This window comes from Crocodylus siamensis, chromosome 7 (genome assembly GCF_052110815.1).
Source record: "Crocodylus siamensis isolate JL-2025a chromosome 7, ASM5211081v1, whole genome shotgun sequence".
Lineage (NCBI taxonomy): Eukaryota > Metazoa > Chordata > Crocodylia > Crocodylidae > Crocodylus > Crocodylus siamensis.
In genome coordinates this window covers 72,429,620-72,455,563 of record NC_143401.1, presented here as the reverse complement: position 1 = coordinate 72,455,563, position 25,944 = coordinate 72,429,620, and the positions used below count along the sequence as shown (strand labels likewise).

General features: G+C 43.7%; 1 protein-coding gene across 2 annotated transcripts in view; it reads left to right on the top strand.

Moving 5' to 3' along the window:
* LRRC27 (leucine rich repeat containing 27) overlaps positions 1-25,944 on the top strand; it is an 84,972-nt gene that overhangs the window by 21,589 nt on the left and 37,439 nt on the right. For both annotated transcript variants that reach the window (XM_090057985.1, XM_090057986.1), the window contains exons 5-6: positions 5,834-5,977; positions 25,051-25,303. In XM_090057985.1, the coding sequence (XP_089914111.1) occupies positions 5,834-5,977; positions 25,051-25,303 (397 nt within the window). The remainder of the gene's footprint in view (positions 1-5,833; positions 5,978-25,050; positions 25,304-25,944) is intronic.

The following is a 25,944-nucleotide window of genomic DNA, read 5'->3' as shown; positions in this document are numbered from 1 at the left end:
CATGGGCCAGAGATAAAGAAGGATGCAGAAGAGATGGGGCCTTCCACCTTTTAGCTCTGTAGTTAGGGCACTTGCATATAATATACAAGGCATATTGGATATATTGCACTGGGAAAGTTTCTACCCAATTGGGAGTAGAAGCCAAGCTAGAACTTAGCTTAGGGTCTTTTCCATTTTAAGGCTGTATCGGTCTCACAGTGTCATGCACCGTCTGGCTTGTAGTGCTCTTGGTATCCCATATCTCCCTCTTTTGGCTATCTAGTGAGTCAGCTTCAAGGGGTGAGGAGTGGTGATGAGGGATTTGAACAATAGCTAGTTTGTGGCCTAGTGGTTAGAGCACTTTGCTAATAAACAGCAAATACAGGTTCAAATGCCTTCTGGATGAGGTGGGCCCAGAACCTGGATCTCCCACTCACTGGGAAGTGTCCTAACCAGGAGACTAGTAGGCTGAAAAGTAGGAGCTCCCCTGCCTCCTATCAATGGTTGTGGTTTATGCTAGACTCAAATTTGGAGATTTGATAGGCGGGAGCATGTGCCTTGGAAATTCTGCTTCTCTATGCAGTTGCTTGGCTGGAGCTCAGGCCTACGGAGCATGCACAGTAGGCTAGCATGGGCTATGCTGAATTGCAAACAGATACTTTCAGACTTTCACAGTTTGAGTAACATCTTATTCATTCTATTAGTACTTCCACTAATTTCAGTTCAGCCGCTTACTGAGTAATGTATTCCTTAACACCAGTAACAGCTTTCTCCTTCTACCGTCTTAAGATCTTTCTTCACATCAACTTACATACCTGAAACAATCTTTGATCTACTGTGTCAGCTGATTACTCTTCAAATTTCTTCTCAGCACTTCCTCCCTTTACGAGACCTAATGGTACTAATTCTATATTGTTTCCTTACGTGTTTTATTTAAAATATCTCAACCTAGTAACTAGCCCTCAGTGTAAAAGGGTAGGAAAGCAAGGTGTGTTTTTTCCATTTTTATAGTGTTTGCTGTGAGCACCAAGGTGGTTTTCCTACTGGCAGGGCAAAACCATGAACATGGCAGGGGGTATTACCCTGACTGAGGTAATGCATAGTTAGTCTCCCAATTTGACTTCCAGTGGGAAGATCCTGGCTATACACTGACTATGGAAATGGGAGACTCCTCCCTAGCTTGCTCCTGCGGCCATATGGCTGAGGGCAAGTGAAACTTGGGGGGCATCCAAGCCCCAAGCCTGTGGTCTTGGTCCCACACGTAGGATGCCCACCGAAGGATATGAAAGTATCTGAAGCCCCAGGCTGGGGTGGAGGATGCTTGCTGGTAGCAGGGCTGCGTGTGGTTCTTGAATGACTCACACAAATTTGGAATTGATTTGGCTGATTTGACTTGGGACACGAAAAATTTTCCCTTAAAATAAAAAAATCTTACTTCAAATTACAAAGTCTTTAAGGCAGAGACCTCTCTGTAAAGTGCCATGCACACCTATGACACTATTTCAGAGCTGCCTAATAAAGGTAGTAATAAAGTTGTCACCTTTATATATTTTCTAATTTTGTATCATTTCAATATATAATCTATAAATCCTGGTGTAAGTCAGTTTATTTTTTGTTGATGTCAGTGGCTTCCCACTGCTTAACCTGGTCTGTATCAGCACATTGTTTAAAGAATTACAGTTGTTGAAAGAATACAAACATGACCCCAGGACTAGCCCTCAAAAGACTAGAGATATAATGATGACCTGATGTATTAAAACCTTACAGCTGAAAAGAAATACTGTATCCTGCTTCTTCCTTTGTGGGTCCATTTGCAACCAAGTGTAGGGGGGCCAAGACATGACTATCAGTAAGTGCAGGATGTTGTGCTAGAGGTTCTGGTAGCTTGCTCTGTAGGACTTGTATGTACAATCTACTTGGCATGGAGGAGTGTGAATAATTCACTAAACCTGAAGTCTGACAGGAGGAATTCCCTTGAATCCCCCAGCTTCAATCCCAGTGATTAGTCCAGTGCCCTTTTTTGTCCTGTTGTTTGTACGCTTGCTTTCCTACATTTTTCTCTTTCCTATGAGTGATTGATTTTCAACATTGCTGTGACTGGCATTTCCTAGAAAATTGATGTCAGGTGCAGTCATTAATCATGTTGCAAAATTTGTTTTACAACATTCCTTTCAACTTTTAATTATTAGTACTTTAAAATCAAATAGCTACAGTATTAGTAATGTATTTGTCGGTTTTGCGGAAAACATTTTTAAAGATCAAATATATTACTCAATACTGTAATGAGTAAAGCATAAACTCACTCAGAATATTAAGTACTGTACCTTTACAAATTAAGAACAATTAAATTGATGTTTAGTCAAGCTGTGAATGAATTTTTTAAGTGCCTTTCTCTCAAAACAGTGTGAGGTACCAGTTCTGCCTGACTAGAATAAAGATCTCGTTTTCCTTATTGTACTTTTGTAATAAAAAAATCAATTACATTAATATAAGATCAATAGACTAGGTAATTCCAAAATATTTGTATTATCATAACTAATTTCTTTTAGGAAATGAATATATTTTCCTTTTTGATAAGCGATCACATGGCAGTTTTAAAAGCTACTGTTTGTTTTAAATCCATGTAAAATACTCCACTGTTATAAATGAATTGGACAAAAATATAATTCTTTTTCCATATGCACTTTCTACAGAAAATATTTCTTCTGATTACTTTTCTTTTTAAATCCAGGCCTAGTGGGTGGCAGAGCTAGGTGGGAGTAGATCTGATCCCTGGAGATCACATTGCATATTTTGCAGCTGTTTCCATATCACACAGACAGAAACAGGACACCAGCGTACCAATAATTGCAACCCTGACACAGTCTTCTTTTCTATAGGTGGTTATCATTTGCTTCGTACACTGTTGCTTATGCAAAAACTAGGAGACTGAGAAAGGTCAGTAGGATATCTGTACTTGCTGAACCCCTGTAGATGGGGTCTCTGGATAAAGCTCTAGGACATTCTGTGATATTGGATAAAGCTCCATTTACAGAACTTGCTTGAAAAATTGAGGTGTCGCCCAGTGTATATTGTGATTGTCTGTCTCTTTCTTTTGAGAGAGGTAGTTAGATGTGTTAGAAGTTAGGCAGAAGGCTGGCAGGGTGACACCTCTGAAACTGACTCATTCAGAGTGGCATGAGCTTTCATAGGCTATAGCCTTCGTTGTCAGATGGCTCTAGTCAACAAGGGTGCCTGTACCTGTGCTCAGGGGTGGGAGGCGACATTTTTAATTAGCGCAGTTCCCGGAGAACAGCTCTAAGTAAAACACTGCAGCACCATGTGTATTAAGCATCCACAGTCGCAAAAGTGGCCATGGAGTGCTTTAACTGAAGTTCATTCAATGAGCTTTTGTTAAAGCGCCTCGGCAGCCATTTTTAAACCCACAGGAGCTTACGCACATGATACTGTGGTGATGCTAGAACGTTCTAATTAAAGAAATTAGAGCTGGAAAAGCAGACTGTTAATGGAGTTTGCTATGACACGTTCTAATTCAAACATGTTGGAGCATGTGTATAGGTACCCCAAAAGCTCAAGCCTGTCTGAATGAGTTAGTCTATAAGGTGTCACTCTGTCTGTCTTTTTTCTTTTCTTACGAGTTTTGATAGCAGGGAAATTGTTAACATTTGATTGTCATTGTCAAGCTTCATATGCAATTCTATAGAACTGGTGTATTTCACACCTGATGATAGAACAAATATGATTACAGTTTGAAGAGCCTGAACAAAATCTATACTATTTGCCACTGAAAATTGATATTAAGTGAAACTTTATAGGTGTAAATGCTTCATGTTTGCAGTCTGCAAGGGGTAAATATTGCTCTTAAAATTGTTTGAGGTTCTCTGCAAACTCAGGCAGATTCCATTGTGTTGATTTACATCTAGCTAATATTCTGAAATCTTTCTTTTTGAACATCCCTACTTACACAGGCTCCCAAGTATTTCCTTCATGAGGTGTACAAAGAGTTTTCCAGGTATCTGGGAAATCTGTTATGGACCTTAAACAATGGAAGCAGTGTGGATCTGTTGTTTCTGACATGTCCATTCTATCTTCCAAAGTCCAGTTTCTTCCTTTGACTATCAGTGTTTCCTCTTTTGTAATAAGCCATAACCAAGTTTTTAAACTTACTCTTCTTGGTGTAGATTAAAACCTGTGATGGGCTTTCAGAATTAAATGTATTGTCTTGGTTCTGTTTTTGTTTAAAGTAAACTATAAAATCCCTCGAACCAGGCTGGAAACAAAATGTAGGGTCTCCCTTTGGCTCGGAGATACCTCAGAGAGTTTAAACAAAACAAAACAAAATCTTTCTAACTTTTCTCTCCAAAGCTATTTCATGAAAAGACTTCTTAGAAAGAAGGAAAGCATGACCTTATTGAAGTCACTGATAGTTTTGTTATTGACAATCCACGGGCCCAACATTTCTCCTAAAGTCTTTTCAACTAAACAGACCCCCAAACTCTCAAGTGTCCTCTCCTCCCTGTGGCAATTTAGCTACCTAGTAATTCTTAGTAGCTCTAAGATGCGAGCCAGTAGTCTGCACTAAGATGCTTGTTTAGTGTACACTAAGCAGCCTAAATCTGGGGTGCTTGCACAGGCTCCTGCATGTGCAAGCATTTGCTGCTTGTAGGGAGCAGGCGTAGCGAGTCAGGTAAGTGGCGGGCAGGAGGGGTTGCTGGTGGGGGTTAGTAGGTCCATGGTGGAGCTACCCAGTCTGGGGGAGATGGAAATTGCCCAGTCAGGTTCAGGGGAGTTAAAACAGCACAGCCCTGGAACTATGATGAGTAGCTGTGCTCTTCTAGCCCTGGGGCTGTGCTGTGAACATGTTCAGGTGTTCACTAAACTGGGTTAACCCCTGCTAGATTGGGTTAACTTCAGGCCAACATAAAGTTAGCTTACCTTTAAGGTGAACTAACTTTAGATTATACATACCATTGTTAGGGCAATGTGAGAAAGTCCCCAGGTTAAGAATTGAGAATCAGACAATTTAAAAATTAGTTTGAACAGTGTGGACCATAGTTTTAGCAAGAAATGTTTAAAAAAATAAACATTGGGAACACATGGAAAACAAATACTGAAAAAAGCAGGGAGAGAGAAAATAACAGTCAAGGGAAAAGGAAATAAGAGCAATAGGGGGAAATAGGAAGGAGCAATAAAAACAAAAATGATGGAGTACCTATTTATCTTGGGGGGGAAGTTGATGCAAAACTATTATATCAAAACAGCAATAAATATAAAAATAAACTTTGCAAATAGGAAAGTGAAAGTTTTGATTAGAATAAAATATTTTATGTAAGTTATTATATTGATTATATTAGTTTTCATGTGTTTTATATCTGTTCTTTATATGTGTCCAGTGGGAACTGTGGAAGATTGTTTGAAGTATTTCACTGGTATATGTAGACCTTAGTAAATCCAAATGTGAGCCGTGTTTGGAGGGATACTGCTTGAATAATAGGGGGTTCTGTAAGGGCACCTAATCTTTCTTTTGAAGCAGAAATTTTTGGGCTTCAGAATTTTTCATGTGTTCACTGGTAAATTTCATAAAATGGTATTTGTAGTAAGGTTAGTTATTTTTAGAGTTTTTACAGTTACAAAGACGTAAAATAAATTGTAAGTTACTACCTCTTCAACCAGAAGGTTAAAAATCATTAGACGTGGCTAAATAAGTTGAAACAATAGGCAATCAACACCTGCATTAATTATGAGCATGATAGAAAGGTACTTCTTATCAGTATTTCTAATAGTTACTATTTAAGTCCTTGAAGTTGCAGACTGATCATTCTTCCAGAATTTTTAAAAATTATGCTTTCCACAGGTAACTTAACCTCATTGAAAGCCTTGAATCTAAGGCATTGTCCCCTGGAGTTTCCACCTAAAGATATTGTACAGAGGGGACTCCAGTCCATTCTGCGCTTTCTCCGAAACGCTGGGAATGGAAAAGCAGAATCAGTTACTCTAGGTATGTATGATAATTGCTTATCTACATTACTTTAACATGTAATTAACTTATTTGAAAAATGTGCTGGAGTTATTCATTCCCTCTGTAGCTTTGTGTGCAAGCTGCGCAATCAACTTTTGTATCAAGAAAAAATTAGACATCAAGTCCTGAAATATAAACACAAAAGGAAATTAATTTTTATTTTCTTTTTTAAAAGATATGCTTTATAGTCTTGAAGGGGGGAATGTGAATTTTATGTGTTAATAGATAAAGAGAGATTTGGGGCACATTTACTATGACTGGAGCAAGAGAAAGGATGATGTCCTAGCTGAGGCAATTCTGATAGACTCTAGGGGAGACCTGGTTAGGTGTATTAGTCAAGATGAAAAATTACTACATACTGGAGTTTGGTAAAGGGAACAAGAAGGAAAGGATAGATTGTGGGGATATTTAAAAGGAAGCAATAATGGGCCTTTATAAGAAACTGGATGTAGGAAAGGAAGATTACACTGAGATTGTGAGCCCGAGAGAAGGAAATGATAGTAGATGCAATAGAGATAAGAGGGGCAAAGGAAAGGAAACAGATTCAGTAAGAAAAAAGAATCAGACTAATGCTTTGTGGTTCTGTCTCTGACAGTGACCACTACCAGATGCTTTGAAAAGATCCAAGGAAACTTGTAATGGACAGTTATGAAATAATTTATGCATAGGATAAATTTCTCTAACCTTCCACAATCAGCAGTTAGCTAATGTCCTGATGCATAGGGGACTATGCTCCTTAAAAATATGTATATATTATTTTAAGGGAAGAGATGGAATGCAATGGTGAACACATGACAGATTGTTTTATCATTTACTAATTAATTTTAATATTTTATCTGTTTTCAATTATGTGTCTTGGTTTTATTGTAAGTGTTCCTGAGCTTTTTCTGGGGAGGTAGCAAAGAAATCAAATATAGGGAAGGATTTAAGATTGAGAGAGGAGTCTGGGAATCAATCATATGGGAGTGATAGCTGAAATTATAAAAACAAAATTCATCAAAAATGAAAGAGAGTAAAAGATAAGAGCCACTGAAGGAAAAAATGCCATGTGGATTCACTGATCACAAAGAGCCAGGATTTTCTTGTACATCTACATATAAAAGGCACATGCTCTAGCAATAACATGCCCTGGCACTAAATGCAAAGTAAAGTATCAGTAATGAAGTATTACTACAACTACCTACATTTATTGTGCCTAAACCCGCTAGAATGGTCAGAAAAAGGAAATCTGGAATATAGATAATCTGGAAATCTGGATAATAGATAATACAGATAATCTAAATCTGTTTGCGAATGAGCATAAGTAATATAATGTACAAAAAACTAGAACTCTTGGTTCCAAAATTTTACGTTTTATTAGACAAACTGGAAAATGGCAAGAAAATTGTCCTTTTCTGCAAGCTTTCTGGATCAAAGTCCCGTTATCAGATTCTGGGAAAAGTGTAGATGGTACAAGATGGTAAAAAATCCTAGGTAGGAAATAAATTTCATTTTTGCACCAAGGGAGCTGAAGATGGAAGGCTGTCCCTCTGGGTCCGTGACAGTATATAATATAAGCTTATATAAACTTCCTATATACATACAATAGCTGAAGAAATTTTTTAGGATAATTATTTTGCTACATTAAAAAGCCAAAACAGATTAGTGTGCTTTCAAAAATGGATGGGGTTGTCAGATATTGTACTGTGCAAAGAACACAGATGGTTATTTTGCTTTGTGAGCCATAGTCCAAATATTGTTGCACTTATTACTACGGAATAATAACAAAAATAAGCCCAAGATTACAATTTTAATTTTAATCAGCAGTTAACACAGTTATTTAAAAGTAGTAATCGTAACTTGAGCTAAATCCTATTTCATTTTACATGCCTAAATGATATGTATGCAGCTTTGTAGTGCCTGGCACTTATGCACAGTTGGGGTTCTATTTTGCCCTGCATGAAATTAAGCAGGAAGAAGAGAGCCCTCCAATGTTTTAATCCAATAGCTAGTTGTTAGGGCATTTGCTTATGGAGTAGGAGATCTTGGATCTAGGCTCCCCTTGCCTAGAAGAGGTTTGAATCTGTATATCCCACTTCCGAGCAGAGTACTCTAACTGCCAGGCCACACAGTAGGCATTCCCCAGGCTCCTTTCTGGCACTCCTGAATCTGACTTGTTGCATTATTTAATATTCAGTGGATACAGTAGATAACAACAGTGGTGAAGTTTGTGCCCCACTGAAATCAGGGACCCAACCTAGCATTCAGGGCTCCATTCATCTCACCATGCCACACACTCTCTAGCTTTTTCTCTTCCTCTTTTTGCCACAGATTTCTCTCTCCTGACAGCCTAGTTGACCAGCTTCAAGATTAGAGAGAGTCTTGAGAAATGGCTAACCCACGACTTGATGATTAATATACTTTGCCAGGAAGTACAAAGTTCAGGTTCAAGCCCCTTCTGGGTGAAGGGGGACTATGCACTACGTGCCCTAACCATTGAGCCAGGGCTGCCCAATTTCAAAGCATCTGGGGACTGCACACTGCATGAGTTGTGGGCTCCCAGGCCATGCAACTTGGAGGCCAGACGCTGTGCAGGCTTTTCGGACCTTGTTTCATAGTTTCATAATTGGTAGGGTCGGAAGGAACCTGAGCAGATCATCAAGTCTGACCCCCTGTCATGGCAGGAAAAAGTACTGGGGTCAAACAACCCCAGCAAGGTGTTTGTCTAGCCTCCTCTTAAAGACTCCCAGGGTAGGAGCCAGCACCACTTCTCTTGGAAGTTGGTTCCAGATCCTAGCCACCCTGACAGTGAAGTAGCGCCTCCTGATGTGTAGTCTGAATCTACTCTCTGCCAGCTTGTGACCATTATTTCTAGTCACTCCTGACAGTGCTTGGGGGAACAGTGACTCCCCCAATGCCTGCTGGTCCCCTCTGACTAGTTTGTAACAGGCCGCTAGATCCCCCCTCAGCCTTCTCTTTTGGAGGCTGAACCTCTTCTCGTAGGTCCTGCCCTGTTGCCCCTTGATCATGCGAGTGACCCTCCTCTGGACCTTCTCCATGTAGTCCACATCCTTCTTGAAGTGCCGCGCCCAGAACTGGATGCAGTACTCCAACTGTGGCCTGACCAGGGTCTCATAGAGGGGAAGGATCACCTCCTTGGACCTGCTCGAGATGCGTCTGTGGATGCATGACAAGGTACGGTTGGCCTTCCTTAATGCATCCCCACACTGCTGGCCCATGTTCATCTTGGCATCAGTGATGATTCCAAGATCCTTTTCTGCCTTTATACTGATGAGAAGGGAGTTCCCCAGCCTGTAGGTCTGCTGCTGGTTCTTCCTCCACAGGTGCATCACCTTGCACTTGTCAGTGTTAAATCCCCTCCTGTTCTCATCCGTCCACCCCATAACCTGACTAGGTCTGATTGCAGCCTATTCCTCCTGTCTAGCATGCCCACATTTCCCCACATCTTAGTGTCATCAGCAAATTTGAACAGGTTGCTTGTTACCCCCTCGTCCAAGTCACTGGTGAAGATGTTGAACAGTGTGGGCCCAAGGACCAAGCCCTGTGTAACCCCACTGCCCACATCCCTCCAGGTCGAAAATGACCCATCCACCACTACTCTATGGGTGCGGCCCTCTAGCCAGTTAGCCACCCGTTTGACTTTGTAGGTGTCGACACCACAGTCCCCTCGTTTTTTAATGGGAAGGGGATGAGAGACCATGTTGAGGGCCTTCCTAAAGTCCAGAAAGACTACGTTCACTGCTACCCCTGCATCTAAGGATTTTGTGACCTGGTCGTTGAAAGCCACCAGGTTGGTCTGACGGGTTCTAATGAACCCGTGTTGGTTGCCTCTAAGCATAAGCTCCCCCGCTGGCCCCTCATGGACATGTGCCACGATAATTCTCTCAAAAAGCTTACCCAGGATCAAGGTCAGACTAACTGGCCTATAGTTTCCTGGATCCTCCTTCTTCCCTTTTTTGAAGATGGGAACCACGTTGGCCCTCTTCAGATCTTCTGGAACCACACCACAGCACCATGAGTGCTCGTAAAGCCATACCAGGTGTCCCACAATGACCTCAGCTAATTCCCTCAGCACTCTGGGGTGGAGATCATCAGGACCAGCTGATTTTAATATGTCTAGTCCCTCAAGAATTTCCCTAACTAGTTCCTTACTGACCCTTGGCCTGGGTGCGCTTTTTGTGCCTGCCACTTTAAGGGCCTGGAGCTGGCAGCTGCCAGGTACCTGATGAGGGCAGCCATTCTCAACCTAGGGCTGCCCATATAAAAAAGACAATTCTGCTGCTGGAGGCCAGACAACAACACTACCTGACTGGCGGGCTGCAGGTATCATCTGGAGGTAAGGGAGGAGATGTAGGGGATGGTCAGGAGGCTCCTGATCCTGGGTATGACCTAAAACTGCACCCTGCCAGGAGTGGGTGGCCTGGTGGGGCTCCCAGTGGTGCAGGAGCCCCCAGGAAATGTCAGGTCAGTTACCACTGCGGTGAAAGGCAGGTCAGGGTGCCTTAACCCCTAGCCCCCACAACCGGGTGGGTTACCCCTTGTTTGGAGGGCCTGGAGGGTGGACCCCGGAGAGAGAGAAAAGGCCATAGACTTGCACCTGTCTGAACATCCCCTGACTGGTCCATACTGGGGCCAGGACCAGAAGGGTCAATGGGCCAGAGGCCTACTGCTAGAAACACCCAAGAGCTGCGCGCCTGGGGTTCAGACTGGCCTGGAGGTGGGCCAGGGCTAGTGAGCCAAAGGTCCTGGGGGGACCACACCCAAAGGGGAGGCGGTTCAGAGAGCTATGTAGCCTAGTATGAAGGCGGATGAGACTGCCTGAGGAAAGGAATCCAGGCGGGGTTCAATAAGGAGGATGCTGGGCCCAGTGTGGGGGCCGGTGATTATGATACCATTGAGATGCCATCCATGAGGCTTGGGCTGCGGTGTAGGGGAGGAATGGAGCCGCAGATAGTGCCCCCCTGGCATCGGGGCAGGAAATGGGCAGCCTCCCACTTAATTACATCATTTAACTAATTAACAACAAAGACGCGGTGGGCAAGAAGGCAGGAGGTTAGCCCAGAAACAAGGTGGGTGAGCCATGGTTAAATCAGCCCTGAGAACGCTCCCCCCTGTTACAGACCTCCACTGTGTAAGCAGCATTAGCCCCACTAGCCACTCTCCTGGGAGCTCCTTCACACCCTGCCACAAGGGTTCCCTGCTGCTTCTAGTTTGGCCAGCCCCCTTCCACCCATGCCACTATTGCTGCGTGAGCCCACTTCCCCTACATCCCTGGCACCACCATGTGGGAGAACCTGATCTGCTGTTGCTTCTGTGTGAGCAACCCAACCTCCTCTTCCTCCATGCTTGGTGCCTGGGCAGGAGCACACAAGTCTCACATTAACCCATCACAGACTGGATGTGGCCCTCATGCTGCCATTTGTGCAGCCCTGCACTAAGCTATTTGTCTAAAAGGTGGGAGAGCCCCCTTCCTCCTTGTCTGGGATCTAACCTGGCCATGGGCTTTTGACTAGCTGAAATGCTGCGACTTACCCAGCCTTTGGTATGTACCAAGGAATCCAATTTTGCTGTGCAGCTGCCCAGGCACATCACGGCCATACTGAGTGGATGTATTCACACTTGCATATTAGGACAGAATTCCATTTTTTTATGTAAATATCAAAAAACAGCTGCATTACTGCCTGTGTTTCATTTAAGCACATAAAGGGAAATGAAATTTAGCTCCTGCTGTCTGGATGTAACCGCTTACTAATGACCATGCTACTGGTGTGCCCCTTCTATTCATGACTAGTCTGCACTGTTGTAGCTACAGGTCTTGGCACAAAAGGGGTTAAGCACTCATCACCTAGCTCTACCAGTCCACATCTTCAAGCATGTTCCAAACCCAGACATACGTCAGTGAGGCCACTCTGGGCATGCCCCTCTTTAAGTGCTTCTAAGCTCTCAGTCTGCAGTGTGCCTGAGAGGCCTCATGGGGAAAATCAGGTGAAGCATGGGTAAGGCATGCTTGAGTCACCCAGTGTGAGGATTTACTTCTGTCATGATGTAAATGAGTCTTAAATTGCTCTACCTCCATTTATGGACTACTCTACTCCTGAGCAACCTCCAGTCAACCTGTTAAGCCAGCTTTCTGCTTGCTTTGTGAGGCCAGCAATAGAGAGATTAGGATCTAGCCTGTTAGTTCTTAGACTGAACAAGGAAAGAACATTTGAAAGTGAGTATCAAAGAATTGCTTCTGTATTTGTGTATGTGCATGTGTGTGCACACATACATGTGCATGCATAGTTGAAGCAGTAGACAGAATGAGATTTTAAAGTTTATGTAAAATGCAGTAATTTAGGACAGACCTGTTCTCCAGAATGTATGCACTGGACTTGTGAAATCTTGTGCAGTGTATGCGCATACACCATACATAATTTTACAAACTATTTGCTGGTGTTCACCCACATATCAGAAGGCTAGTAAGTGTTCTCTGTTTTCCTTTTTTTTCTTTAAGCATGTTTACTCAAATTAAGACAGCATGCAATTTGTCCTTTAACTACAGATTATCCCTTTTCAGGTTTTTTTTTCTTTTTAGTATTGTGATTATAATGTTACATAAAGATTCAAATGAGAATGTTATTAAGCAAAAGAAAAGTTTTATTATGAAGAAGAGAAGATGTAGAAACACCTGTATTCCTTAGGGTCAGCTTACTGTTAGTTAGGGCCAGTAAATGTTGCTGTACAGACTTCTATTATGTTTCATTAAATGAAAGCTTAGCTGCTATGCATGAAAGTAATTAACAGTGAGCCAGAATTGTAGGCTATTCTAGAATGAGGTCTATTAAAAGAAGCCCTGTAAATCCATAGTCAGAAGCAGCCTATTTAGGCCTTTGGCAGATGTTAGATTTATCATGCAATTAACATGTTCTCTGTGTGTTAAACAGTAACATGCCAGACATTCAAGCCATTTATTAAGATAAAAATGGTGAATCAGCTGCAAGAATGGTGAACCCACCTCAAAGATGTTACTTATTAAATTATCTATTTTTAGTTAATTTGAGCATTCGCATGTTGTATAACTCTACTATTCAACAGTAAGTATTGTGTTCTCCTTCTGCCCTGTTCCTGTTGCTGCCTGACAGTTGAATTGAGGCAGCGGCTGACCAGGGGGCAGCAATTTGGCACAACAATCTAGGTACCTGGCCAGGTGCTGGAACTTTTAAAGGCTTCGTGGGTGGCCTAGAAGTTGCAAGCTACAAGCTGGTACTGGGCTGTCCATATGCCTTTTAAATTTACAGGTACAGAAGCCACTTAGCTCTGACGAGCTGCTCAGTCTGCACCCCGTATCGTTAATGGGTCTGAGCCCCCATTTGCTCCTGTTTGTGGGGAGCCCCTTCACTTTTGTCTCCAGTACAAGAGATGATGGCAACGTTTGATTGTGGGGCATGGACCCTAAATCAGCCTCTTTTACTGTAGGGAACTCGCAAGTAGAAAGGGTAATGTGAAGGGCTCTGTGCAAGTGGTAGTGGCAGGAACTGATCAGAGAAGAGACCCACCACCAGCTCTTGCTGCTCTGGGATTCTTGCAGAGAGCTCTGTTATCCTTACTGCCTGGAAACCTGTCAGCAAGGGTGGTAGGGCTGCCTGCAACCCTGAAACTTTATGGCTAGGGATAGAAGTTACACATTAACTGATTTAAGTGATCAGAACTGGTTTAAACCTGTAACAATGTAAGTTCAGTGCACATAAACCAATTTCAAAATGGCTGAAACCTGTTCAAGAGAAACCTGGTTGAATGTAGTATCAGACTTAACTGATTGAGGTCAAACTGGTTTATGGAACTTGCGTCCCAGACCCTTTCCAGGTTTGAGTTCCAGGTTTAAGTCCAGCAGCAGGAGTGGAGATGGGGCCAGACCCTGGTAGCATGAGGGGAAATAGGGGTTTAATCCCCCCATTGCAGACAGTGCAGGCACTGATAGGCTCCATTCATGAACCCGGGGCCACAGCAGCCAGACACCAGTAGCCTGGGTGGAAAGCAGGAGGAGTTTAATCCTCCCATTGCAGGCAGCAATGGCGGGGGTACTGACATGGTGTCCTAGGCTGAGTCCCTCCAAGGAGCAGCCAGCCAGATGCAGGGAGGGAGGATGTAACCTGGCTGTGGTGGGGCAGGGAGCCGAGGCTAGTTACGGAGACCGACTCACTGCTGCCTCCCGCTGTGGCAGCACGGCCCAGGTTGGGGCAGCTCCAGGGGTCAGGGGTCAGTGCCTGCCACCTTCTGCCTCCAGGTGGTGGTGGCAGAGCAAACCTATATCACGGTGAGCAGAGATGAACCACCTATCACCTGCCGCCTGCTTGTGGCAGTGCTGGACACTCGGGGCAGGCTGCTGTGTACCAGGGGCCTGGGCAGTGGTGGGTGGAGTCAGTGGACCACCACAGCGCAGTCTGGCTCAGCCCCGCAGCCCAGGGGTGTAGGCAGTGATTGGCCCATGGCAGTCTGCTCCTCCCTCTCTCAACAGTGGAGCAAACTATCACAGCGGGCAGAGGTGAGGCACCTGGCACCTGTTTGCGGTGGCACCAGGGTGGATCAGGCTGCGCTTCTGGGCTCTGGGGCTGGGCCAGACCAGGATTCAGTGGTCTGTTGCCTCCCGCTGCTGCTGCCTGTACCCCTGGTCCACAGCAGCCCACCCCAGGTGCCTGGCACTGCCACAAGCAGGTGGAAGGTAACAGGTGGTTCACCTCTACCCCGCCCAATAAATTTGCTCAGTTGCCGGGAGAGAGAGGGTGGTGGGGAGCCGTGCTGCAGTTGGCCTCCCCACCAGAAACTGTAGCCCCTACGTGGGGCTGGAGGCGGGAGGTGGCCAGTGCTTAACCTCACCCCCTGGGCTGCCCCAGCCCAGGCTGTGCTGCTGCAGTGGGAAGCAGCAGTGAGTCAGGCTCCATAACTAGCATCAGCTCCCCTTGCTGCAGCTAGATCACATCCCCCTCCCTGCTACCTCCCTGCAGCAGGTTGGCTGCTCCTCAGAGGGACTTGGCATTGGGTGCTGCCGACATTGGGAGGATTAAACCCCACCCCCCTTCCCCACAGGCTAGTGATATCTGGCTGCCATGGCCCCAGGTGCACAAGAGGAGTCTATCGTTGCCCATGCTGCCCACCTCTGCAGTGGGGTTATTAAACCCCCACTTCCTCTCAGGCTACGGGGTCTGGCCCCTCCCTTTCTCCTGCCACCAGCCAGCGAGTGAGCAGGGGTGGCTGGGGACCCATAATGGGGGCTGTTTTCCCCCTCTAGGCATACCCCAAATGGGGTCCCTGCATGCCAAGGTCAGAGTTTAAACTCCGCCCCAATCATACTCAGGCCTCACCGTGCCCCTTCCCTCAGCTTAGTTTCCCTCTAGATGAGGACTCGCTCTAGCACCCTCCTGGCATTGGCCAAGTTCGCTGATGACACCAAACTTTGGGGCAAAGCATCCACACCTGAAGACAAGAGGGTGATCCAGGCTGACCTGGACAGGCTCAGCAAATGGGTGAAAGAGAACTTGAAGGTTGATGTTGATGGTTGATGTTGGTGTTTAACACTGACAAATGCAAGGTTCTCCACCTTGGGAGGAAAAACCCATAGCATGCTTATAGGCTTGGCAGTGCTACACTGGCTAGCACTACGGAAGACAGAGGCTTGGGGGTCATCATTGACCACAAGATGAACATGAGCCTTCGATGCAATGCTGCGGCTAGTAAAGCAACCAAAACTCTGGCTAGCATCCACAGATGCTTCTCAAGCAAATCCCGGGATTTCATTCTCCCCTTGTACTCGGCCTTGGTGAGGCTGCAGCTGGAGTACTGCGCAGAGTTTTGGGCCCCACAAGTCAAAAAGGATGTGGAGAATCTTGAGAGAGTCCAGAGAAGAGCCATGAGCATGATCAGAGGTCAGGAAAACAGACCTTACGACAACAGGCTGAGATCCATGAGGCTCTTTAGCCTGGAAAAGTGCAGGCTCAGGGGTGATCTGATGGCCACCTGTAAGTTTATCGGGGTGACCACCAGTACCTCGGGGAACGTTTGTTCACCAAACCGTCCCAAGGGATAACAAGGTTGAATGGTTATAAACTACTGTGAGACCGTTTCAGGCTGGACATAAGGAAGAATTTCTTTACTGTCTGAGCTCCCAAGTTCTAGAACAGCCTACCATGGGAGGTGGTTCAAGCACCTACATTGAACACCTTCAAGAGTAAATTGGATGCTTATCTTGCTGGGATCCTATGACCCCAGCTTACTTCCTGCCCTTCCGGCAGGGGGCTGGACTCAATGATTTTTCAAGGTTCCTTCCAGCCCTAATGTCTATGAAATCTATGAAAGTAAAAAATCTAAATAGGTGCAAATGTAAAATTGTTAGGCAGCCCTACAGGTGGAGAACTATGAAGCTGAAAAAGGTGGCAAAATACCAATTTGGAAAAAATGTATACTTGTATATTATCTTAATTGTGTGTGACTGCCGGACTTGGAATAACCATTCTCAAGCAGCCTTTGCCCTACAGGTCGATGTCAAACACCTGTCGGGATCGCATCTGTGCCAGAGTAGATCTCTTCTTCCCGTGTCCCCAACCCTGCTCTTGCCTGCCACAACTTGATGTTCCTCAGTAGGAGGGGTCAGTTGACAGGGTACCCTGTGGCCTAGGATTCTCCCAGTGGTCACTCATGGGGCTCTGCCACCCCTACACCCCGGCCTCACACCACCTTTGGTGCGTCACTCGTCCGTTCTTGTTCCCCACTGTGGGGCAACGCCTCTTGGCCTGCCTCTGAGTGCCCATGGCCCCTAGCCACTGTGATCACTTTAAGGACCTGCCCCACGGCCCTCCTCGCCTGCACCCTTCTCTTCAGAGGAGGGTATTCAAAGGAAAAAGGTACATTTACAGAGGCTTTCCTTCAGCCTCAGTCCCTGGGGCACACTCCCCTAGCTCTCTGCCCCTTAGCCAGCGTTGACTAAACAAACAGAACAACCAAAATGCAAAATGCCCTGTCTCTCCCTACCCTCTTATTGGTATACCCTGAACACTCCCTGGGTTTCCTTCTGGCACGAGCCAGACCAATCACTTCCAGCATTCCTCCCTTCTGCCCATCACTCTATCTGGACCTGACGGCAGTGCCTGCCCAGATTGTACCCCCTCAGGGCTCTCCAGTGGTCTTCCTTCCCTGGCGCGGCTTTCTCCGTGCCCCATCATTCCGGCAACCCACCTGTGGGTCACATCACTCCCAGGTACTCCTCCAACCACGTCCTCAGGTGCCATGCCTACAGTTTCCATGATGTCCAGTGCAGGCTCCTGTCGGGAAGTTTGGCCCTGTTCCGCCCTGCCGGCTCTCCTGGCTCTGTGGGTCTTACGGCAGAGGCTCTGACGGCAGTGGCGGAGGTCGCCGACAGCAGCTGCAGCTTTTCGCCCATGCTATCCACCCCCTCCACTTCAGCATCCACCATTCTTATTGCTGCTGGCCGGCATCCGATGCTGACGTCATCAGCTGGCCATAATTGAACAAAAAGGCGGCTAATGAGCCACGTGGTTCCTCCCTCCGCCTCATGCACATCCTGTCCTGAGCTGCTGGTAAGTGCCGCTCATTACTTTGACTCCCCGGACATTGTGTAATTACTGCATGATATCAACACAGGATGTTTCTAGACTTTACCATCTTTGGATTTTAATTTAACTTGTACATTCCTGGGTATGTAATGCCTGACTTTGGGATATTTAAACATCCTGGTGATGTTTTCCCCCTAAATTACTGGTATGCGTTCTTGGATGCTGCATCTTAACATAGGTTTTTGTCTGTGGATTTCTAGAATATTATATTTTGCTCCTTGCACTGCTCTGTTCTGACTTGGATGTCAGTCCTTGATTAATTTCTTTGCACGTTAATGAACATTTTATTTTAAAATACAAAAAATGAATTTACATACATATTTAAGCTACCAAGACCTCAAATAGATTTAAATTAGGTATCATCATCAGTACTTTGCTATTATGTTACAACATGGTTATTCTTTTTTCAAATAGTTGTTATTTTTATAGGTAGTCAAATGGCATATAGAGAAAATGAGGCCTGGGGGACATAGAGAAAATTACAGTTTGGGAATGGTCCTGCTTGGAGTAGAGGGCTGGATTAGATGACTTCCTGAAGTACCTTTCAACCCTAATTTTCTATGATTCTATGAAAATAGCACTGCAGATCAGTGAATTACGTTGTCTTCTCTGGGCACCTAAGTTCAAGTCTTGGTTTATGCCAGTGGTTCCCAAACCCTGACAGATTGTGCACTACCAATACAACCTTAAGTACCACCAGGGGTGCAGGTTGTAGCCGTGTTGGTCTAAGGACATGGGCAGCCAAGTTTCTTTGGGTAAATCTGATACCTTTTATTAGATCAAGTCTGTGAGGGAGTGGCGGCTAGGGGCGGCTGTGAACCCCCTAGCGCCGCCTACCGTCACTTTAGGGTGACGTAGCACCCTCAGAATCTCGCCCGCCACGACTTTGATGTTAAGATATGTAATGTGGAGGCTGCCAGTTTCCCTAATAGACGGTCTTGTTGTACGTCCCTATTCCAGACTGGGGATTTAATAAGCGTCCTGCCTTAAGGGCAATGCGTGCCTCCAAGCCTCCCCCTTAGCACGCCCCAAGCCTCGCAGCTATTCCGGGGGACGCTTGTATGGTCCCTCGCCCCTCGGGTGCCCTTGTTCTCACTCTCGGGCACCGGGGCTCTTCGCCCACCTGGCGCCTCCTTGGGTCGGGCCCCAATCTCTGGCCCGTTCCCCACGCCCTGGGCCTATCACGCTGGCGCCCAGCTACTTGCTGGCGCCTCCTGGGTCGGCTCCTCCAGCGCCGCTCACTACCGGCCCCCTGGGCCGGGTTCTAGCCGGCGCCTGGCTAATCGCCGGCTCTGCCTGAGCCTGGAGCACTCTCGCCGCCCTAGCCTCAGCGCCCTCGGGCCGGCTCACTCCCGCCGCCCTAGCCTCGGCGCCCTCGGGCCGGCTCACTCCCTGCGCCCGGATCTCGGGTCTCTCGCCACCCTAGTCTCGGCGCCCTTGGGCAAGCACTACCGCCGCCCTCGTCTCGGCGCCCTCGGGTGGCTAGCTAGGCTGGTCTCGCCGCACTAGCCTTGGCTCAATCGCCGCCCTAGTCTCGGCGCCCTCGAGTGGCTAGCTAGGCTGCTCTCGCCGCGCTAGCCTTGGCTCAATCGCCGCCCTAGTCTCGGCGCCCTTGGGCCGGCACTACCGCCGCCCTAATCTCGGCGCCCTCGGGTGGCTGGCACTATCGCCGCCCTGGCCTAAGCTCTATCGCCGCCCTGGCCTCGGCGCCCTCGGGCCGGCTCACTATCGCCGCCCTAATCTCAGCGCCCTTGGGTGGCTAGCTAGGCCGCTCTCGCCGCGCTCTGTCTCTGCCCTGCTCCGGGCCTTGCCCTCTCGGGCTGACTCTGCGCCTCCTGCGCTCTGTCACTGCTCCGCTCCAGGGTTAAACACCGCCCTTCTGGGCTGGGGTCTGTAACCCGCACACTGCGCCTCCCTGGCGCAATACCATGCCCAGCCGCACTGACACTAGTGCCCCCGGCACTGTGCCTCAACTGGGCCCTGGGAACCCCCAAGCTGTTGGGGAGCTCCCCTGAGGCCTCCTCGCTCCCCTACAGCCTCCCCGGTCCTCCGGATAAACTGTAACTTAATACTCCAGCCCTCTGGCTATAACATAAATACAGAGGCTCCACACGCCTAATACCTCCAAGCCCCACCAGGGCCCGCAATCCTACCTCCAGTCAGGGCGATGCTGTTCCCGGCATCATTGCAGCCGGGTAGCGCAATGAAGTAGCAGCCACTAACCCAGGCCGCTCAGCTCAGCTGCAGAGCTCCTGCTCCTGCGGCAGCCAGAAGGGAACTGTGTCTCAGGCTCTGGCCTGAGCTGGTTTTAAAGGCCTGGCCCTGCCCCCTTCCGGTCTTGTGACCACCTGGTTGCCCCTGGCAACCAGGCACCTGAGCTGCCTGGGTGATTGGCAGCCCTGCCAATCACTCTCACAATCACGGAGCCCTTCTGTGACTCCGTGACAAAGTCAAATCATTGGAAAAATTCTTCTTTGCAAGCTTTCTGGTACAAATACCTTTCATCAGGTTGAGGAATCATATGCAGATGGACTGGTAGAGCACAGACCATCTGGAGGCACTTCCTCAGCCTGACGAAGGGCATTTGTACCCAAGAGCTTGCAAAGAATTTTTCCAGTGTTTGACTTGATCTAATAAAAGGTATCAGATTTACCCAAAGAAACTTGGTTGCCTAAGTACCACCAGCAAATTTTTCAGTTCAACCTTAAGTTCCACCAGGAATTTTTTGTCATATAAAGTAATTATAATAAATCTGTTAAAGTGCACTACTGACAGTTTGTCTGTGTACCACTGGTTTGCACGTTCCACAGATTGAGAACTGCTGGTTTATGCCATTAGTCAATTAATTTTTGTGAACTCATTGTATTGATTATCTATATTGTAAAACAAAGACATACTTTCTTGAATAGATCCCAAAAACTATTATACTTCATAATAGAGTGATTGTAGATAAAAATGAGGGTATTTGCTGCTGTATGAGGAACTTAATTCAGCATGAGTGTTCCATATGTTTGACTGACACCGTTATTCTACAGGAAATGCTAATCACGTTTTGAAAATTAACATGCTGTCTTCCAAGATACACATATCTTCTCTAATGCTTCCAATGCTGTATTCCACCCAGTGTCACCAAAGTATAGAGATCACAAATAGGAAAAGCTATTGGGGATTCACAAGTGCTCCTTGGAGTATATGCCAATTTTTTTTTTACTAGGCTAGTTTAATCTTTTATGTATACTCGCAAATGCACATACCTCTAAGTTCTGTATTTCACAGATTTGCCTTCTATTCCACATGAAGAAAACAAGGCCATTATTAAGGAATACATAAGAAAGTCAAAGAGAGACTCTGTTCACAGGAAAATTTCCACTAGTTCATGGAAATATGGATAAGCTTAATTAGTGAGTTTAGTAAAAGTTAGAGAAAGATAACTTTTGATAAGTTTTCAGTTGCATGTTCTCAACTGTATTTATTTTTCACTGCAGTGTCTTCAGAACTTTTAATTCTGCAATATAGTAGTGAACCACATTATTAAAGATTCCTTTTAAATTAAAGGAAATATTATACTTCAAATAATATTAATTTTTAAATTTCTGAAAGTCAGAACTAGCTAGCTCCATAAATTACATTTCTGCGTAGTATATCCGAGGTGTATCCATAGCACTGAGGTCTTTGATTGATGTTTCCATTGTAATAATTTTCAGAGCTGAAATAAAAAGAAAATTTGTCTACAGAGGAAATACAAAATATTTACCATTCATTCTTAATTAGAAGTTACATCCCTCAAACATACTCAGAATTATGTCTTCTGTAAACTGTAGGAAATAATTTAGATCCATGGATGAAATATATTAAAATGCCTTTGTTTAAAATGGAGGTATGTTTTCTACTGTTATCAGATAGATGGTTTTTTTAATGAGCAAAAAGTTAATTATAAAAAATGGAAGTGAAATGTCTCTCAATAATTCTTATTGGTAATGAATTCTCTCTCTGAAATCAATAAAAGTACATTTTATTTTTGAGCATTATCTAAGAGTTTTTAAGAATACAAGGCTTAACATAGGCACAAATTTTACTTTTGTTAAAAGGTAACTCCTAAATTTTTAGACTGAACTTCTTCAGTGTATCTTGTGCAAATTTTCATAATGTAACTAGGAACAAAATTTGGACTGATCTTTCTTTAAAGGAAGTGTTTAGTTCATAAGTGGATCGAAGGTCATTCAGCTTTACACACTATAAGATGAACTTTTCATATTTGTGTTAAATCACTTTTGCATAAAGGCTGTTCACAAATAGAATGAATCAAATCAAGACATTACATTGGATGTTACCTAAAATCATTCCATAAGGTAATACAGAAACACGTGCAAATAACTGTTCAGTTTAGAAGATATTGCAATTTCTGACTCTGACACATTTTTCTGTGAAACTACACATATTTGTAATACATGAAAATATAACCCAAATAAATTATATATTTAAAACACTGCAATGGTTTCCTTTCCTTCTTTTTTTTACCCTTTTGGGTGCCTACACAATTTTTAAAATCTTGTGATATGGTGTTTTGCTTCAGAATATGAAAGCAAACTTTTTCTGTTGATTGTATATAAAAACAGTACGAAACTTTACATTATTTTATTTTTTTATTTCATTCAAAGACAATATTTTGCACTACAAAATAACATATGAAGTGTGCTTCAGAACTGTTTTGTAACTCATGCTACTACAATATCATTATCATAGTTTAGATATTGGTATATTTAAAGAAAAATACTGTGGACTTTAATATTTAGAATATGTGGGCATTGCACATGAAGTTTGGGAACCTTCTGTAATATTTCAAGAGTTTTTTGCTCCCTCCCACGTGGCCCATCTGTTCATGTTGGATGAGAGCAGTATGTAAGAAGTAGTATATACATACTTCGTGTGGAGAAGATAACAGAATGTACCATGGATGATGCATTTCCTCTAAAATATGAGAGGAGGGAGATGAAAAACAATGCTGGGTTTTCTGGGATTTAAGGAAACTCCTAGTCTGTAGCTTCAGTCAAGGTACAACTGCAGCACACACCAATATAGGACTATAACTGTGGCAGCACAGAGCAAATTGTAGTCTGAAATACCTACCTCAACCCTCTCCCCAGTGTCCTCTGTTCTAAAAAGATGGGTAGAATAGGTACCTAAATTAAGCTTCATTCAGAAACAGCTACTCTGCTATTAGTACCTAGGTTACCTAGTTTAAAGCTATATAAACTGCAGTCACACCTTTGACTGAAATGTAGGCATACCCTAAAAGTAGTCCTAGTGTATACATAGAAAATATCAGTTGTGCTTGTAGACACATATTGGTATAGGAATAATTTTAAAGATGGTTGTTATGGGGTTTTTTTCCTTGAGCTAGCACGTTCAGAATGAAGAGCAAAGCTTTAGAGATGAAATAGAAATAAGTTGAACATAAAGTCTTAATAATATTCTCTTACAAGTTCATGTTGGCTATGTTAGTTTTTTTCTCGTTTTGATTAAAGCCCATACCTTCACACTTTATGACCATTCTACTTATTATAATATCAAAGTGTTTTGCCCTTTCCCTCTCTTTCTGGCGATCTTTATTTCAGTGGTATGAGTCTCTTACCTGCTTTATATCATGCATAGAACTCTTGTTTCATTGATTTATATGTAGTTATTTATGATGTCAAAAAACTGCTTTAAGGCAGTATAAATGTTCCAAGATTAAATACTCCAGACTAAGAAAATAACAGCTTTTTCTTCGCGTATTTACTTACTACTTACTATAGTGCTACTTACTATAGTATCAGAGTGTATACACATACGCACATATGTATTATTATTTGTCTTTATTTAACTACGTAATCATATTTTTTTCTAGTAAAGCAATATTATTTGTTGTCTCAAAAATTAAAAACATGGGGGGGATTTTATGTTCTTTGCATATTAGAAAGGATCCATCCATTTTCATTTATACAAGATGTACAACAAAGTCATGATACAAAACCTCCCAGAAGTCTATGAGAAGCTTTCTCTTGACTTCCATGTGTTTTAGATTGCTCTCTTCATACTACACAATAACCAAAATGAGGCAAGAGCTCCTGAATGAATGAGACCTTGGTCTAAAATTTCTGAGGAGCTGAGCATTTTGGAAAGGTACTGATCACTCTCAACTCCTGTTCAGCATAGTAGGAGCCAGAGTTATATAGCACCTGACAAAAGTGGGCTCAGAACTCTAGATGTTGTTTCTTTGGGCTCAAACTAGAGAAAAGTGTCATCATAAAAATAAATCAACCTGTTATTGTGCCATAATACCTCATTATTCATACCACCTATCCTTAGTTTTTCAGTATTTGCTGAGTTGGAAAAAATGGGTCCTCCACATTTTCTGGGGCCTGAATGGGTCAAAGGCTTTGGCTTCGTTCAGTTGGCTCCAGTGGCAAATTTTAGACTTCATAGTCCAGTGGGACAACACCTGTCCACCAGCCTTATTATATTTAAGCTAGATAGTTATTGGCTCAAATATCCCAGTTTATCTTAACTGTTGTAGAAAATCAAAGAGATGTTTTAGGCTCTAATTCAGTAAAGCATTTAAGAATGTATTTAAATCCAGTTGGTTTTAATGGGTTTAAAATAGGTTTTAAGTTATCTGCTTACTTAAATGCTTTTCTGGGTAGAGATAACATGACATACATTAGAATTAAATAAATACTTCAGTACTTCCTGAATTAAGGTTTAGACAGTGAAGGACCAGGTCCAGCTTTGTAGACAAAAATTAAGTTATTCAGTTGCACCTGAAATGACTAGGATGTCAGCAGAACTGTTGATAAATAGGTACAACACATTTCTATTGGTTAACTCTACCCAAGAATTAGGCAGCTCTGTGTAATACATACATAAGAGAATATACTATGTTGAAAGTTGAAACACTTCTTATTGGCTTCTGGGCAACTATGTAACTTCAGGAGTAGAGAGAGAGAGTTAGCCACATTAGTCTGAAGTTATACAGAAGGCAGTGTAAAGATGTACCTTATAGACTAACTGAATCAAAAATGGATAAACTTCTGACAGCAAGAGCATGCTTCATCAGATGCCAGCATCTTGCTCATGAGAGCTTTTGCAGTCTGATTCAGTTAGTTTTTAAGGTGTATCTCTTCTCAGCCTTCTTCAGTGGTAGATTTCACTGACAACTTAAAAAATATTATATATATAAAAAATAATTATTTCAAGTATACCATTACAGAAAATGAATTTTACAGCTTATCTTGCAGATGATGACTGTAGTTCCCTAGTGGGAAATAAAGTTGTTCACATAAAAAGTTATGCTCCATTTGTATCTCACCATGCAAAGGGAAAAAAATCCCTTAGGAATTTTTTTATCTGACTTCATTGCTTTAATAAGCGTGTATACAATAATCTGTCTCTCTCTAATTCCAATAGAAATACCACCTGTTGAAAAACTAAACTTAACGGAACTGCTGGAGTCCAATTTGGATTTGTCAGATGAGTGGCCTAATGAGGAAGAAAGGCTGCGATTTCAGAAACTCAAGGAGGAAATTATAAAAGATGAGCAGGAAGAATTTCTTGCAAACCGGGATTTAGGCCCTAAAGCCACAATGCAGAAATTTACTGAACTAGGGAAAGGGAACGGAATAAAGGAAAGACTACACTACAAATCTACAAGTCTTTCCAGGTGAAAGAAAACATCTTAGATTTTTCCTTTATATATTTAACTTTTATATAATAGTTTACAGGATAGAATACTATACGTATCTTGCCGGTGCTGGAAAACCAAATGTCTAATACAGTCATTTTAAAACATTTTACCATACATTCCATCTATACCCAGAAATTAAGTGATTGGTATGTTAGTGAGGCTCATGACAAATTAATATAGAAAATAAAAAGAACTTAAACTAAAATGAACTCAATTTTCTCCAAAACCAGAAAATAAGAAATGCTCTCAACATTGTAATTATGAGGAACATATATATTGAAGTTGAAAATTATGGTTAAAGTAATAAGGAGAAAGTGGCCAAATCAGCTTTCAGAGGACTATTTTTAGTTTGTATATCTGTACCACCATATAGATGGGGGAAAAAAAAAATTTCAATTTATATTTGAACGACTTAAGTCTTGGAATTACCTCTGAAACATATTTTATGGAAAGGAGTTCAATCTGTTAATGCCGGGGTGTCAAACTCACTTTGTACACCAGGCCAGATCCAGATTGTGGGACTTCTTATTGGCCAGATCTAGCCCAGGACATGAGGAAGTGTGTGTGTGAGGGGGGCCTCTTGCTCCAACAGGGAACATACAGCAGCATTTCTGGCT